Raw genomic sequence first — 17,598 nt, forward strand, 5'->3', positions numbered from 1 at the left:
AGAAAAATGGCACCAAAAGATGAGATGCTGAGAGAAAGCCTAAGGGTCTGTGCACACATTGCGGATTTGGCCCTGCGGATCCGCAGCAGTTTTACAAAGGATGTACAGTACCATGTTATCCTATGGAAAACAAAAACCGCTGTGCACATGCTGCGGAAAAATCCACGCGGAAACGCAGCGGTTTATTTTCCGCAGCATGTCGATTCTTTGCGCGGATTCCGAAGGCGAAATCCGCACTAAATCTGCTAGAAACCCGCAGTAAATCCGCAGGTAAAACGCAGGCATTTTAACCTGCGGATTCTGCAGATTCCGCGCAGAAAAATCCGCACACGAATTTGCAACATGTGTACTTTTCCTAAGGCAGCAACAACAACCAATCTGGAATGAGGAACAGGAACATAAAGCACCATGGCAAGACAAGATGCTGCATGGGACGTACCATTAACAGATAATGGAGGTGGTTGGCCTGGAGAAATCCTACCAATGGCTGGAGAAAGCTGGACTCAGAGACAGCACAGAGGCACTAATCATAGAGGCACAAGAGCAAGTACCAGATCCCCAGATGCAGGAATCTACCACACAAGACCCAAGGTGCAGACTATGCAAAGAAACATCAGAAATAGTCCAACACATAGTGGCAAAATGCAAGCAGGAACAGCGTATACCAAACGCCACAACCAAGTAGCGGGAATTGTATACAGGAACATCTGTGTAGCACATGGGCTAAGTCCCCCTAAGTTCAAATGGGAGACCCCAGAAAAAGTGGTGGAGAAGGAAAGGGCTAAAGTCCTGTGGGACTTCAAGATCCAGACGGATAAGGTGTTGGCTAACTAACCAGACATTGTGATGGACAAAGATCAGAAGACAGTAATGATAGATGTGGCAGTGCTAAGTGACAGAAACATCAGAAGGAATATGAGAAGCTGGAGAAGTACCAGGGCCTCAAAGGAAAACTGGAGAAGATGTGAAAGGTGAAGGAAACAGTGATCCCAGTGGTGATAGGAGCACTTGGAGTCGTGACCCCCTAAGTTGGAAAAATGGCTACAACAGATCCCAGGAGCAACATCTGAACTCTGTCCAGAAAACTGCAATGCTGGGAACAACTAACATCCTGCGCAGAACCCTCAAAGTCCCAGGCCTCTGGTAGAGGACCCAAGAATGAGAAAGGACAACAAAGAACACCCCCATTGGGGGTAACAATGATTGATGTATAGAATTTTTTATGGGACTATTTTATAATTATGACAACACTTCAAATTTTAACATCATTAGGTTGGATAGTAAATTAAGAAAAATCGAGACTTGGCTCCTTCCACCAAGAAGGTCTTCGTAGGGATTCTTTTAATTTCCCAAGATCAGACCTCTTCTCTCCCGGTATCCAAACAATTGCATAAAAAATCCAAGATTTATGCTCTAAGGGACCAGAAGACTGTCTCTGAGATTCGTATTGTCAGTCCTGGGGTCCATGACATCATTCATCCTGGCAGTTTCCTGGGCTCAAGCCAATACAAGATTCCTTCAGAACTTCATCCTTTTACACTGGGGCTTATCTCCCAAGTTCATTCAGCAGAAGGCTTCACCTACCTTATCGTGTAAAGGCGTCACTTGACTGGTGGCTCACCTCAGCGAATCTAGCAAAAGGAACGTCCTGGATTCATAATTTCCCTATCGTCAATATCATCAATTGTACCTAGGAAAATCTAATGTTTCATCTTGGGACCTCAACGTTAAAAGCAAAGGTCTGACTATGCTGTCTTTCGAACCAGTATTCTACATTCGGATGAACAGATTTTCCTGAAAAGTGGCTTTCTTGGTTGCCATAACAGCAAGGAGAGTAGGTGAGATCCAGTCTCTATCTAATAGGGAACCCTATCTGAGAATCCTGGAAGTTAAGGTTGTACCGCCGCAACAGATTTTAAAGGGAATCTGTCACCTATTTTTCGCATATAAGATGCGGCCACCGCCATCAGGGTCTTATCTACAGCATTCTATAATGCTGTAGATAAGCCCCCGATGTAACCTGAAAGATAAGAAAAATGAGTTATATTATACTAACCAGGGAGCGGTTTGGATCCAATGGGTGTCGCGGTTCGGTGCCTCCCATCTTCTAGCGATGACGTCCTCTTTGCTTCCCGTCGCGGCTCCAGCGCAGGCGTACTGCTCTGCCCTGTTGAGGGCAGAGCAGAGTACTGCAGTGCGCAGTATAATGCAATAATGGGCTATCAAAACTTCTTATCTACCCCAAAATGGTATCAATAAAAATGTCAGCTTGACTTGCAAGAAATAATCTCTCAGCCAGCCCCAGACCACGAAAAATGGAGATGCTACGGGTCCCGGAAAACGACGCCTTTTTTTGACAAACTGGAATTATTTTTCACCACTTAAAAAAGAACCTATACATGTTTGGTATCTACAAACTCTTAATGACCTGGAGAATCATAATGGCAGGTCAGTTTTAGCATTTGGTAAACACAGTAAAAAAAAAAAAACAACCTCCAAAAAACAACTGTGGAATTGCACTTTTTTTTTTTTTGCAATTTCACCACACTTTGATTTTTTTTTTCCCAGTACACTATATGTTAAAACCAATGGTGTCATTCAAAATTACTACTCGTTCCACAAAAAACAAGCCCTCATGTGGCCATATTGACAGAAAAATAAAAAAAAGTTATGGCTCTGGGAAGAAGGGAAGCAAATAACAAAACCTCAAACCCAAGGTAAACGGGTTAACACTCGGCTGGTTTATTATTTCAGTCCTCCTAAACCACGTCACAGGAAAAGTTTAACTACATCCTTGTCCGGCACAAAGTAAAACATAAACAGTTTATACAATAGTGCAGGTTTGCCCACTTGGCCTAGAGTCCATCTTCTTCGTTCCTTTGCAAAGCCACATAATCCAGGAGGTCTACCCACCTCCATACACAGCACCATGTGACAGATAAACAGAGGTCCCATTTTACAATGGAAACCACACCCAGGGGTGGAGGTATGGTGAGCAGCCTACCCGTCCTAAGTCTTCAGTTGCTCACAATTAGAGCTGGACATATGATGGCCGATTTCAGCGCTGAGATCTCATCTCCCGAGATCTCCATCTGTGCATGTGCCGCCCCTGACGCCATTTTCCCGGAGTCCAGTGCAAGGTCGGGGCTCTGGCCTTTCACAAATGTCGGCAGAGCCCCGGCAGTACCGCCGGAGAACCCCGCGGCAGCGCGCCGCACATCGGAACACCCCTTCATCCCAGCCTGTGGCCTGCAGCATCACCCCACTCCTGCCTCCTCCAGCAGCTTCACTGCAGCCACCACCCCTGGTTAGCAATAAGACGCATGAATTATAAGAAGCACCACCATTTTATTAACAAAAAATTTTTTCCTAGTTTTCTCCTCAAAATTTGGAGTGCGTCTTATAATCCAAAAAATACGGTACGTACCAGTAATTCGGTTTCTAAGAACCCTCCGAGACAGCATCGGTAGGTTCTCCCCCTCCTTTTTTTTTTCTTTTGTTCCTTGTGGTTATTTGATTGTTTTGTGTTGAGTAAATATTGGAAGTATTCATGCTGGTGTGGCCCTTTAGAAAAAACACTGTAGATGGAGGAAGGGGATTGGCTATTTAAACCTTTGTTTCCTGTCCTTAATTAGGGTGGGGAAGCAACCTCCTTCTTAGAAATCGAATTAACAGTAAGTCTAATAATAGTTTTTTGTCTTCACTGCATTGTGGAAATAAGGGTTCCTGAAATTTCGGACATACAAATCTCCCCTTGAAGAATGGGGGCTTTAGCAGAAATTCTTCTCTGGGGCTTTTACTTTTTCACCTCTCTGACTTTGCCCAATTGTAAGAAAGCAGCATCAGAGACAAGGGGAAAAAAAGCAAAGAAAAGGTCAGAGCAGTCATTTTCCATGTGAATAGGTAAAGAATGATGTCTCACATGACCAACCTATGCATGTCTCTCTCCTGTTGCTTCCTGTCATGACAGCAGGAGGAGAAGAGAACTGCTGCCTGGGTGCATCGTGGCGGTGAAGATCATTGTGGGAACAGCGTTTCTTCCATAGAATGCTCTCAACCTCCTACTGGTAAAGAGGCATTATTCCCCAATACTGGTAGTAGATCCACAGCATTGTATGTGATAAACACTGCTCTCACCCTGCAGCTCTTTTCCTCCACTGGTGGTGTACAGAAAAGAAGCAATGAGACGCAGATCTCTGTGCCGGACATACATTTCTGTGAGAATCTACTTATTTTAAAAGAAAGATGGCATTACCAGTGTTAGACATGTAATGCTTGAATATTTACTCTCCTCCTGATCTCCCTGCAGGGCTGTGTGTGATTACAACTAACAGTACAACAGAGTTGATCTTTAGCTCAATATAAAAACCTCTGCAGTTGTAGCTCTCCTCTCACAGTGCTGCCAGTCCTGCTGTACTCCCCTCCCTCTACACTGGTTGCTTGTTGGATGGAAGCTGAAGAAGTTAGTTATCAGGCACAGCTCTGCACTAGAGCTAACTGCACAATGAGAGGAGAGCTGCAGATGTGTTTGCAATGAGACAAAGCTCAGCTCTGCTGAACTGTTAGTTATAATCGCACACAGCTCTGCAGTAAGATCAGGAGTGCAGACTGACAGTCATTACATGTCTCACACGAAAATAATCCCTGGAGGCAGATACTTGGGAAGATCTACTTCCAGTCCCGTGATCTTAACACCTCACATATTAAGAAAAATGTGGATTTCTTTGTAATTAGACTTCAGATTGCAGACATGAAGGTATCATTTTATGCAACTTTTGATAACCTGCATGCCCATATAGATGGCTAATGAGGGTTGACCCAACTGACAGATTGTCTTTAAATTGTGGGGGTGATTATGATTTATGCACAGCTGTAAATGGAACCTGTCAGTACAGTTTGGATTGCTGTGCTCGGAAGAAATTGCATTACAAAATGTGAAGTACATTTTCTCCAATTATAACCATGATGTTGGTTAAAGAATACAGTGGTGACCAAAAATTTTGTGACCGACACCAATCTTGTGTTTTACAAACTTTGCTGCTTCAGTTTTTAGAGTGTAAATTTGCGTTATCTCTTGATTGTTATATAGAGATATAGAATCGGAGACCCTGCTACATCATCGCGGGGTCCTAAGGGTGTGTGCACACGTTGCGGATTCTGCTGCGTTGTGCGGTACCATTAAAGTCAATGAGAAATGGAAAACGCTGTGTACATGCTGCGGATTTGAATCAGCAGCATGTCGATTCTTTGTGCGCAGCGTTTTGACACCTGCTCCATTATAGGAATCCGCAGGTGTCAAAACGCAGGGGAAATCCGCACAAAATCTGCACTAAACCCGCAGGTAAAACGCAACGGATTTACCTGCGGATTTAGCCAAATCCGCGTGGGAAAAATCCGCAGGGTAATCCGCAACGTGTGCACATACCCTAATTGTTGCTTTGGTGACCCAATGTCGTCATGATGACATCCATGTCACCAGGCACTAGAACTTTAGATTATGTGCAGTGTACGATCTAACTAACTTGTGTCTGCAGGGCTGACAGGATATAAGGTATAGTCATGCTCTTGCATTGCAATACCTTATTAACTACAATCAAACTGCAGAAAGTGAAAGTCCCGTAAAGGGACTAAGAAAAAAATAACTAAAAAAAAAAAAAAAAAGTTGTACAAATATTTTTTACATGTATATATGTTGTATGAAAAAAAAAAAAATACCCCCCCCCCCCCCCCCCCCAAAAAAAAAAAAAAAAAGTACACACATTTGGTATCTTCACATCTGGAATGACCTGACCTATAAAATTTGTCCCACCCATTCACTGAAGGAGTTAACACCATGAAACAGGCCACAAATTATGCAAACATAAAGTAGAGTAAAACAAGATAAAAGAGATAAATGTAAATAAAAATGCAATAACTGAAAACGTCATCTTGTCTCTCAAAAAAACAAGCTGTCATACATACAACTCGATCGGCGGCAAAATAAGTTATAGCTCTCAGAATAAAATGATGCAAAAATAATTATTTTTTTCTATAAATGGCTTTTGTGTAAAAGCGCCAAAATTTAACCCCTTACCTACAATTGACGTAATATTCCGTCCATGTAACCATGGACCTAATTACCATGGACGGAATATTACGTCATCGCGATCAGCGGCGCCCACGTGGTGAGCGCCGCTGATCGCGGCTGAGTGTCAGCTAATTATCATAGCTGACACTCGGCACAATGTGTCCGGGGCGGTCACGGACCGCCCCCGACACGTTAACCCCTTGCACACCGCGATCAAACACGATCGCGGTGTACCGGGGGTTAAAGGGAAGCATCGGCAGGGAGGGGGCTCCCTCCGTGCTTCCCTGAGCCCCCCACGGCAGCGCAATGTGCAGCGCTGCTGCGGGGGACTCCTTTCCTGCAGGTCCCCGGATCCAGTATGGCGACGGGGACCTCCGGGGGCCTGCAGGAAGCTGGCTTCCTCAGTGCCTGCAAAGCGCAGGCATGAGGAAGCCTGTGCAGTGCCTGTGACAGATCGCTAATCTGTCACAGTGATCTGTGATGTGACAGATCAGCGATCTGTCACAGGACAGTGATGTCCCCCATGGGACATTGTAATAAAGTAAAAAAAAAATAAAAAAAAGTGTAAAAATAATTTAAAAAAAATCGCCAAATAAATTAAAAAAAAAAAAAAAAAATATTCCCCAATAAATTCATTTTTTGGAAATAAAAAAACAATAAAAGTACACATATTTGGTATCGCCGCGTCCGTAACGACCCGCCCTATAAAACTGTCCCAATAGTTAACCCCTTAAGCGAACCCCTTAAAAAATAAAAAAAAAACGAAGCAAAAAATAATGATTTATTATCATACCGCCGAACAAAAAGTGCAATAACGCGCGATCAAAAAGACGCATATAAATATCCATGGTACCGCTGAAAACGTCATCTTGTCCCGCAAAAAATGAGCCACCACATAGCATCATCAGCGAAAAAATAAAAAAGTTATAGCTCGCGGAATAAAGTGATGCAAAAATAATTATTTTTTATATAAAATTGTTTTCATTGCATAAAAGCGCCAAAACATAAAAAAACGACCTAAATGAGGTATCGCTGTAACCGTACTGACCCGAAGAATAAAACCGCCTTATAAATTTTACCGCACCCGGAAAGGCGTAAACGCACCACCCAAAAGAAATTCATGAAACGCTGGTTTTTGTAAATTCTGCGTCCCAAAAAACGAAATAAAAAGCGATCAAAAAATGTCACATGCCCGAACATGATACCAATAAAAGCGTCAACTCGTCCCGCAAAAAATAAGACCTCACATGACTCGGTGGGTCAAAATATGGAAAAATTATAGCTCTCAATATGTGGTGATGCAAAAACTATTTTTACAATAAAAAGCGTCTTTTAGCGTGCGACAGCTGTCAAACATAAAAACCGCCATAAATAGTAAATCAAACCCCCCGTTATCACCCCCTTAGTTAGGGAAAAATAATAAAATTAAAAAAATGTATTTATTTCCATTTTCCCATTAGGGCTAGGGCTAGGGTTAGGGCTAGGGCTAGAATTGGGGGTTTCCACTATTTGCGCACATCAGGTGCTCTCCAAACGCAACATGGCATCTGATCTCAATTCCAGCCAATTCTGCGTTGAAAAAGTCATATGGTGCTCCTTCCCTTCCAAGCCCTGCCATGCACCCAAACAGTGTTTTACCCCCTCAAATGGGGTATCAGCCTAATCAGGACAATTTGCAAAACAACTTTTGGGGTCCTATTTCTCCTGTTGCCCTTAGGAAAATAAAAATTTTGGGGCAAAAATATCATTTTTGTGGAAAAAATTTTTTTTGTTATTTTCACGCCTGGGCGTTATAAACTTCTGTGAAGCACTTGGGGGTTCAAAGTTCTCACCACACATCTAGATAAGTTCCTTGGGGGGTCTAGTTTCCAAAATGGGGTCATTTGTGGGGGGTTTCCACTGTTTTGGTACATCAGGGGCTTTCCAAACGCGACATGGTGTCTGATCTCAATTCCAGCCAAAAAAGTCAAATGGCACTGCTTGCCTTCCGAGCTCTGCCATGGGCCCAAATAGTCATTTACACCCACATATGGGGTATCAGTGTACTCAGGACAAATTGCACAATAACTTTTAGGGTCCTGTTACCCTTGGGAAAATAAAAATTGGGGGTGAAAAGATCATTTTGTGGAAAAAATATGATTTTTTAATTGTACCGCTGTGCATTATAAACTTCTGTGAAGCCCTTGTGGGTTCAAAGTTCTCACCACATATCTAGATAAGTTCCTTAGGGGGTCTAGTTTCAAAAATGGGGTCACTTGTGGGGGGGTTTCCACTGTTTAGGTACATCAGGGGCTCTCCAAACGCGACATGGCGTCCGATCAGAATTCCAGCCAATTTTGCATGGAAAAAGTCAAACGGCGCTCCTTCCCTTCTGAGCTCTGCCATGCGCCGAAACAGTGGTTCCCCCACACATATCAGGTATCAGCGTTCTCAGGACAAATTGCACAATAATTTTTGCAGTCCAATTTCTCCTGTTGCACTTGGTAAAATAAAAAAAATTGAACCTGAAGTAATTTTTTTTGTGAAAAAAAGTTAAATGTTAATTTTTTTTAAATATTCAAAAAATTCCTGTGACGCACCTGAAGGGTTAATAAACTCCTTGAATGTGGTTTAAAGCACCTTAAGGGGTGCAGTTTTTAGAATGGTGTCACTTTTGGGTATTTTCTATCATATAGACCCCTCAAAGTGGCTTCAAATGTGATGTGGTCCGTAAAAATAAAATGGTGTTGCAAAAATGAGAGATCGCTGGTCAACTTTTAACCCTTATATCTTGCTAACAAATAAAAATTTTGGTTCCAAAATTGTGCTGATGTAAAGTAAACATGTGGCAAATGTTACTTATTAGCTTTTTTGTGTGCCATATCTCTGTGATTTAAGGGCATAAAAATTCAAAGTTGGAAAATTGCGGAATTTTCAAAATTTTCGCCAAATTTCCGTTTTTCTCATAAATAAACGCAAGTTATATGAATGAAATTTTACCACTAACATGAAGTACAATATGTCACGAGAAAACAATGTCAGAATCACCGGGATCCACGGAAGCGTTTCAGAGTTATGACCTCATAAAGGGACAGTGGTCAGAATTGTAAAAATTGGCCCGGTAGTTAACGTGCAAACCACCCTTGGTAGTGAAGGGGTTAAAAAAAAACCAAAACTATACAAGTGTGGTATTGCTGTTATTGTACTGACCTGAAAAATAAAACTGCCTTATCAATTTCACCAGAACGCAGAACGGCATTAAAAAGCTTCCAGAAGCCAATTACTGGTCTTAGTTCATTCTGCATCCCCAAAATTGGAGTAGAAAGTGGTCAAAAAATGTCATGTGCCCTAAAATGTTACCAATAAAACCGACAATGCATCCCGCAAAAAACAAGACCTCACTCTGTCGGCAGAAATATGGAAAAATTATATTTCTCATAATATGGCAAAGCAAAAACTATTTTTTGCAAAAACAAGCATAATTTAGTGTGTGACAGCAGCCAAACATAAAAACCCGATTATGAATCTGGGATCGCTGTAATCGCACCGACCCGCAAAATAAAGTCCGTCTAATCACTTGTACTGCATGAGGAACGGCGTAAAAAATAAATAGAAAAAAATTCTTCACCTGCTGTTGATACTTTCATTCTGCCTCCCAAAGATCGCAGTAAGGCTTCGGCGCACATTTATCCTCTGCTCTGCGCAGAACGCTTACATTGGGGTTTCTGTCTACATTTCTGAAAGACATGATTCTGATGAAACCCCCAGTGGAAGAATCCCTATAATGAGGCTGATGGAGGCACTGTAGATGCCGTCTGTCCTGTGATCCGGCGGTGTCCGTCTCTTTAGGATTCCATAAACGTGCCATCAGTCACAGTTTTGTGCTCTTCTAAAAAGAAGGACAACGCTGAACAGAGACCACACGGAGTCCAGAGTAACTCTGCTGTCTCATTATAGAGCATGGATCCCTAAGGGATTTCTTTCTGATTCACTTTACAGGTATGAAATTATGTGACCTACCTGTGGTGTCTGGCAATATGAATTCATTGAGAGGTGTAGTTAGGAAAATGGTGTCACTTATGGGGGTTTCTGCTGTTTTGGCACTTTAGGGGATTTGCCAATGTGACATGGCACCCTCAAACCAGCTCAGCAAAATTTGAACTCTGGTATGGAACTTCTGACCTGTGCAATGTGCCTTAAAAGTATTTTTTGACCTCATATAGGGTATCTGCATACTCGAGAGGAATTGCACAACAATTTCTGGGGTCCATTTTCTCCTGCTATCCTTGTGAAAATGAAAAAATTTGGGGCTAAAACAACATTTTTGAGTGAAAAGTATTTTTTCTTCATTTCCACAGATCAACGTTGTAAAATTCTGTGAAGCACCTGTGAGTTTAAGGTGATCATGACACACCTAGATTCCTTGAGGGGTGTAGTTTCCAAAACAGTGTCATTTGTGGGGATTTTCCTCAGTTTAGGCACAACAGTGGCTCTTCTAACATGAAATGACACCGGCAGAGCATTCCATTAAAGTTTGCATTCCAAAACTTCACTCCTTTTCTGAGCCCTGTCATGCACCCAAATAGTAATTTACCCCCACATATGGGGTATCTGCATACTGGGGACAAATTGCTCGACAAATTTTGGGTTCCGTTTTCTCCTGTCACCTTGTAAAAAAAAATTTGGGGCTAAAATAATTAACATTATTGCCGAAAAAATGTGATTTATTTTCACGGGTCTAAGTTCTAAACTTCTGTGAAGCACTTGGGGGTTAAGGTGCTCAGCACACATCTAGATTAGTTCCCTGAGGGCTGGTCTAGTATCGAAAATGCTGTCACTTTTGGCAGGTTTCCACTGTTTAGGCACATCAGAGGCTCTCCTAACGCGACATGGCGTCCGCCAATTGTTCCAGCAAATTTTGCATTCAAAAAGTCAAATGACGCTCCTTTCCTTCCGAGCTGTGCCGTGTGCCCAAACAGTGGTTTTCTCCCTCATATGGGATATCGACATGCTCAGGTAAAGTTACATAACAAATTTTGGGGTGTATTTTATTCCTGTTACCTTTTTGTCAAAATAAAAAAAATATTGGATCTGAAGTAAATTTTTTGTGAAGAAAAGTTAAATGTTCATTTAAGAAAAAATTCCTGTGAAGCACCTGAAGGGTTAATAAACTTCTTGAATGTGGTTTTGAGCACCTTGAGGGGTGCAGTTTTTAGAATGGTGTCACTTTTGGGTATTTTATACCATATAGACCCTTCAAAGTGACTTAAAATGTGATGTGGTCTCTTAAAAAAAAAAAAATGTAATGATTTTGTAAATTTTATTTGAAAAATCACTGGTCAACTTTTAACCCTTATAACATCCTCACATAAAAAAAAATTTGTTTCCAAAATGCTGATGTAAAGTAAACATGTGGGAAATGTTATTTATTAACATTTTTTTTGTGTGCCATATCTCTGTGATTTAAGGGCATAAAAATTCAAAGTTTGAAATTTGCAACGTTTTCAAAATTTTCACCAAATTTCCGTGTTTTTTTCACAAATAAATGCAAGTCATACCGAAGAAATGTTACCAGTAACTTGAAGTACAATATGTCACGAAAAAAAAAATCTCAGGATCACCGAGGTCTGTTATTACCTTCAACAGTGGTCAGAATTGTAAAAATTGGCCCGGTCATGAGCGTGCAAACCACCCTTGGGGGTAAAGGGGTTAAGGTGACATCTCGATGTCATGGCTTTTTAAATGCTGTACATTGTTCCAGATGGAGTGATTAATAATAATCTTTATTTATATAGCGCTAACATATTCCGCAGCGCTTTACACTTTGCACACATTGTCACCGCTGTCCCCTTTGGGGCTGACAATCTAGGTTCCCTATCAGTATGTCTTTGGAGTGTGGGAGGAAACCCACGCAAACTCGGGGAGAACATACAAACTCCTTGCAGATGGTGTCCTTGGTGGGCCCCCTACTCTACAAGGCTCCATTCTGTAGAAAGCATGAGCTCCACATCATTAACCAAGAACGATTTACGGTATACGAATTGCCCTCCTCCAACACTACTTCGATATTTCTTTTGTTTTTAGATTTATTCTAGAGGCAAATTCTGTAGAATTCATCATGGGACCAGAAACCACGCCATCTCAGAATTCGGGCTGTAAGATCATGACATTTCGGCCCACATGGGAAGAGTTTCAAGACTTTGGGAAGTATATAGCTTACATAGAAACTCAGGGAGCACACAGAGCTGGTCTGGCTAAGGTAAGTGCTTAGTTTATAGTAATAATTTTATTTATTTGGGGCCAACAAATTCGGCAACACTTTGTATTGTCTGTACAGGTCACTGTTATCTGCAAAGTGTAGTGATTCACTCTTTTGGTAGGTGTTGGGCACTGGGCCTTAGTGTTCACACAGGCAATGCAATTTTGGTCCAAACAAGCAGTTTTTATTGCTTTCTACAGGTTACTTATCACTAAAACAAACTCGTCAATAAAAATCCCTAGCCTTGTCATATTGCGTTCCCGTGCAGTCGGCGGGAACGTCAAAACACCACATGCGGATGCCTCCGCATACAACACATGTCCCTGCATACTCAATGTTAAAGATAGGTGCGCAGGATGCATGCAAAAGTAGGCGGAGCTTAAGGGAGGAAATACGCAGCCCTACGCAGACCAGCCGAACGCAAGTGTGAACTTAGCCTTACTCCTGCTGCTGCTTTTACAGCTCGACCAGGAGTTTGTTGGTTTCCTGTTGGATCTGCTGTTGATTTACTAATTTCTTTACAAGCGCCTCCATGCTTTCATACTGTGTTTGCAATCATGTAGTTGCCTTTGCCAAGGACTTTCAATCTTTAAACTGCAATCACCTGTGTTCTCTGGGACTTCACACCCGCATTGCATCCACCAATTGAAGGGATTCACTCTCTCTGTTAGGCATTGGGCCCTAGGCTTTGGGTAGCATACACACAGGCAATTCAGTTTTTATTGCTTTCCACAGGTGGCACAGCGCCAAAGCAAACTCATAAATATACCTAGCTTTGTCCAGGTGCTAACTAAACAAAACGGACCCTGACTACTTATACACAGCCGAGCCAGCCCCAGTAATACACAGCAGAAATTGCCCAAAGCAACCACCAATATTTGCGGTTCTCTGCACACTGCCTGTGCAGACTCTACTCAGAGAAGGATTTTGGCTTGTCTCTATTTGGAGCTCCAACACACATCCAGTCTGGTCAGCTTCCCTGAGCTGACTGACCAAAGGTATGTGCAGACGATCCGGAAGTGGCAGCGCTTTGGACGCAGCACATTCTGGCTACGTCCAAAGCGCTGCCGTCTATTGAATGCAGGTGAATCTGCAAGTGTTCACTGAACCGTGCGGAATCAGTGCGTCCAATTCATTCTGTTCCTGAAATTTCTCTTGCAGAGACTATCACCACATGTCCATCTCCGCTGGTGATTCATAGGCATCGGCACACGCATAGTGGACATGGGATTTTTTGAGATCCCATCTACTATGCTGTAACATCTAGACGCTGCACAAGTACACAGCGTCCAACCCGCAGCATTTACTGACCGTGTGCACATACCCTTAAAAGAACAGCTAACCTACTTATATGCAGGGCTGTCAAAGTCCCCTATGATGAGAATGGGAATGTCACAGTATAGAAAGTGTGGAAGCCAAATGGCAAAGTGATTGACAAACTGGTTGGTTTTGCCTCGAGGGCAGTACACAGCCGCCACTTGCAAGAAGGATGTGAAGAGTCCTAACTGTGTGGACTTCAAAAGAAGGAAACATAAGTGAGGGTGATTGTGAAATGAACCTTTGATCGTTCTCATTCCTATAAAGCCTCAGCATCTCTTGTCCTATTTAAAGGGAATCTGTTATCAGGTGTTTGCTATTTAATCTGAGAGCATCATGATAAAGTGATACACATAGCTGTAATCAGATCTCTATCTTACTGGTCTGTGTATTGAACCAGCAATGCAATAAGTGTTTTTTCAGCAGGCGATCATCATAGCAGGACAACTGTCCTCATGCCTCCTAGTCCTACCACGCCCCCAGCACTGATTAGCAGCGCTCTATAACTATACATTGTACACAGAAAGCTGTGGTGTAGGCAGGTTATGTAAACTCTGGTAGATCTGCAGGAGAGAAAACCGTGGCTCTATTATAACTGCTGCACCCAGGAAAATAAGTGATGCATCACTGGAATCTGTGTTTCTGTCCCTACCTCATGCTGCTATTAAATTATATAGCAAAAACCTGCTGACAGATTCCCTTTAAACTGGCTTATGAACTAGAAAGTTTGTAGACTGAACATGAATAAGTACAAGTTTAGGGATCTTTGTGGTGCACATTTAGCACCTGCGTTGGATTATGCTGCCTGCAAATGCTCTAAAGCAGTATACATATTTTTTTTCAATGGCCAATGTTCACATCTACATGGCATATACTTTTATGTATTGGGCCTTACATGCATCATGTGTACCAAAGAAGGGGGGAAATAAGCTAGGTCTGAACCATGTAGCTTCATGCCACAATCAAGAATAGGATGGAAGAGTAATTATTATGTTGGGTATTCTCTCGGCAGATTATTCCTCCAAAAGAGTGGCGCCCAAGGCGAACGTATGATGACTTGGATGAAATGGTGATTCCTGCTCCAATTCAGCAAGTGGTGACCGGTCAGTCCGGCCTCTTCACTCAGTACAATATCCAAAAGAAAGCCATGACTGTGGGAGAATATCGCAAGTTGGCAAACAGTGACCAGTAAGCCTCGTTCTTGATGTGTTCATAAATACAGGAAATGTGAACATTACAAAGGGATATATGTCTGCTGTTCCTCTACTTAAAAAGAACAATTTGATTATGGCGCTTTTTTGTCTCCTCCTCTATATGTCATATTATTGATGTTAAATAAGGGATGAACCTTTACCCACGACTTCACAATGCAGCATGTACATGTGTTACTTGCGGATTTTGTTTCCTCCAGCTTTCACTCCTTGCAATGGATATTGGCCGTGAATTCGACTCCAAGGCGATGCGCATATGACTCCTTTCTCTTGTGGTTTTGTCTAGATTGTGCCTCCAAAAATTATCATCATGCACAGCAATATCAAAACGTCATTGCTGTGCACCTGTTCCGTCTTACGTCACGTGTTTAACAACTTCAGGGTTCAGGAAGCCATGAAGCGGTACAAAGAAGTGACATGCTCATTCTTCAGGCTGCTTCCACTACTGCCTGCCATCTGTTCTTAACAGTATAAAGTGAAAGTCACTGTCGACTGAGCCGTCACAAGAATGATGGCCAAACCACCTTCACACAGTATGATGTCCTCACACAGCTCCTCAAACAGTATGATGATCCCTCACAGTGTTACCACAGACCCCGTACACTATTGAGGGGGCATTACACTGTGTTGGGGGGTTGTGTGGGGAATCTCCTACTATGTGAGGGGCTTTATTGGGACATTATGCTTCGTATGATGCCCTCATAAAACCCCACTACAAAATATAATATCCTAATAAAGCCTCTCTCATAGTATGATGCCCCCCACTACACAGTATCATGTCCCCACACCGCTCCTCAAGCAATATGATGTTCCCTTAGTGTGTCACCACAGCCCCATACACTATAGAGGGGGCTTTGTGGGAACAATGCACGATGTAGGGGGGCTGTTTGGGGACATAGTACTGTGTAGTGGGATGTGTGGGGGATTTCGTACTGTGTAAGGAGGCATAATACTATGTGACATTATACTTGGTATGATGTCCTCACAAAGCCCCCCTACAAAGTATAATATCCTAATAAAGCCTCTCGCATAGTATGATGCCCCCCCCACTACACAGTATCATGTCCCCACACAGCCCCCCACACAGTATGATGATTCCACAAAACCCAACCGGTATAGTATTATGTCTCCACACTGTGCCCTTGCACAGCATTCTGTTCCCACATTGTCCTGCAATGTGCTGTCAATAAAAAAAAAACAAAAAAAAACTATTCACCTACCCCCGTTGCTCCGGTCTGCACTGTGTCGTGATGCTCTGCTGGCTCGTTATAAACTGTTAAAGACAAGAAATTAAAAGCATTTTGTGTCAAATTCATGAACCATGTTCACCATTTTGAAAATTTGACAGAAAAAAATTGTCAGCAAATTTGACAAGACAAAAACAAAGAAACATGACTTTAGTAAATTGCAAATGTGGACTCGGGCCCTATATGTGGCCTTTTTCAAGCTGGCTCACCAGTAGAAGCTGGAGAAAAGGCTGCACCAGAGCTGCTATAGTTTTGGCTTGAGATGAGATTAGACACGATAGTGCCGTGCCAGGAATACCGGGAGCTAAAAAGATTCACAGGGCTCCCGTCCATAAGCGACAGATTACTGACCGGAGTCGTGTCCATTCCTTCTCCCATCTCAAGTTGAGACACGAGAAAATTGTTCCAATGCCATTGATAAATGGAAGCCCAGCCTAAAAAGGGTGCACAAACATATTTTATCATGGTTGACTGGAATGTAGTTAATCTTCTTCTTTCTCTCCCTTAGGTACTGCACTCCTCGCCATCAAGACTTTGATGATTTGGAGCGCAAATACTGGAAGAATTTGACCTTCATGTCTCCGATTTATGGGGCAGATATAAGTGGTTCCCTTTATGACAGTGTGAGACCCCCTTTTTTTACCTTTTCACCCCTTCTGTTTCTTGATATAGAACTTTTTCTAGTATTTAATGTGGCGACGTCTCCCTTTTACTTTTCATCTAAACATATATCTTTCCCCATTGGCAGGATATCCATTTGTGGAATATTGCAGGCTTGAAAACTCTGCTCGACATGGTGGAACATGAGAGTGGAATCATCATAGAAGGAGTTAATACTCCTTATCTTTATTTTGGCATGTGGAAGACCACTTTTGCTTGGCATACAGAGGACATGGATCTGTACAGCATTAACTATCTGCACTTTGGAGAACCCAAGTCATGGTGAGAGGCAACATTTTTTTGATTTTAAAAACTTGATGACATATATCAATTTTTTTTCTTTTTTTTTTTTTTCAACCGCCTTGCCTTGCCTGTACTCTGCTGTGAACACATGTGAATAAGACATACACATTATGCCTCCAACACGTGGAAATCTCCTCTGTTGGTAGATAAATCCATAATGTATATTCAAACTTTTACAATTATAGCATTTACAGTAGTTTGTCCTTCAAAAATATATATAGCGCTGCAAAACAATGTTATTTCAGGGGATACAAACAAATTTCCATTATGAAAAACACAAATTGAGCTTGGTTTGAGTTGGTATACATGCAGTACATAAACGCATGTTCTCATTGGCCATAAAGCATAGAAAACCTACAAGAGACAAAATGAGCAAAAACCCTGCCGTAACTAAAAAAAACTAAAAAGCAAAAGTGCATCTAAATAACAGAGTTCTTAGTAATACTAGAAGTGAAAAAATACCTGCGCTGGCTGACTATATCCTAAGGCCACCCATACAATTGAATGTGAATGAATGTGCCACTTACTTCATGCAAGCTGGAGGGCTGCAGGTGA

At 42.1% G+C, this 17,598-nt stretch overlaps 1 protein-coding gene across 2 annotated transcripts in view; it reads left to right on the top strand.

The window, feature by feature from the left end:
* Positions 1 to 17,598, top strand: part of KDM4B (lysine demethylase 4B) — an 88,285-nt gene that overhangs the window by 10,749 nt on the left and 59,938 nt on the right. For both annotated transcript variants that reach the window (XM_073544632.1, XM_073544622.1), the window contains exons 2-5: positions 12,131 to 12,305; positions 14,635 to 14,810; positions 16,589 to 16,703; positions 16,829 to 17,022. In XM_073544632.1, the coding sequence (XP_073400733.1) occupies positions 12,165 to 12,305; positions 14,635 to 14,810; positions 16,589 to 16,703; positions 16,829 to 17,022 (626 nt within the window). In that variant the 5' untranslated portion in view covers positions 12,131 to 12,164. The remainder of the gene's footprint in view (positions 1 to 12,130; positions 12,306 to 14,634; positions 14,811 to 16,588; positions 16,704 to 16,828; positions 17,023 to 17,598) is intronic.

This window comes from Dendrobates tinctorius, unplaced genomic scaffold (genome assembly GCF_039654945.1).
Source record: "Dendrobates tinctorius isolate UK_male_01 unplaced genomic scaffold, ASM3965494v1 ptg000011l, whole genome shotgun sequence".
In the NCBI taxonomy this organism is placed as follows: domain Eukaryota; kingdom Metazoa; phylum Chordata; class Amphibia; order Anura; family Dendrobatidae; genus Dendrobates; species Dendrobates tinctorius.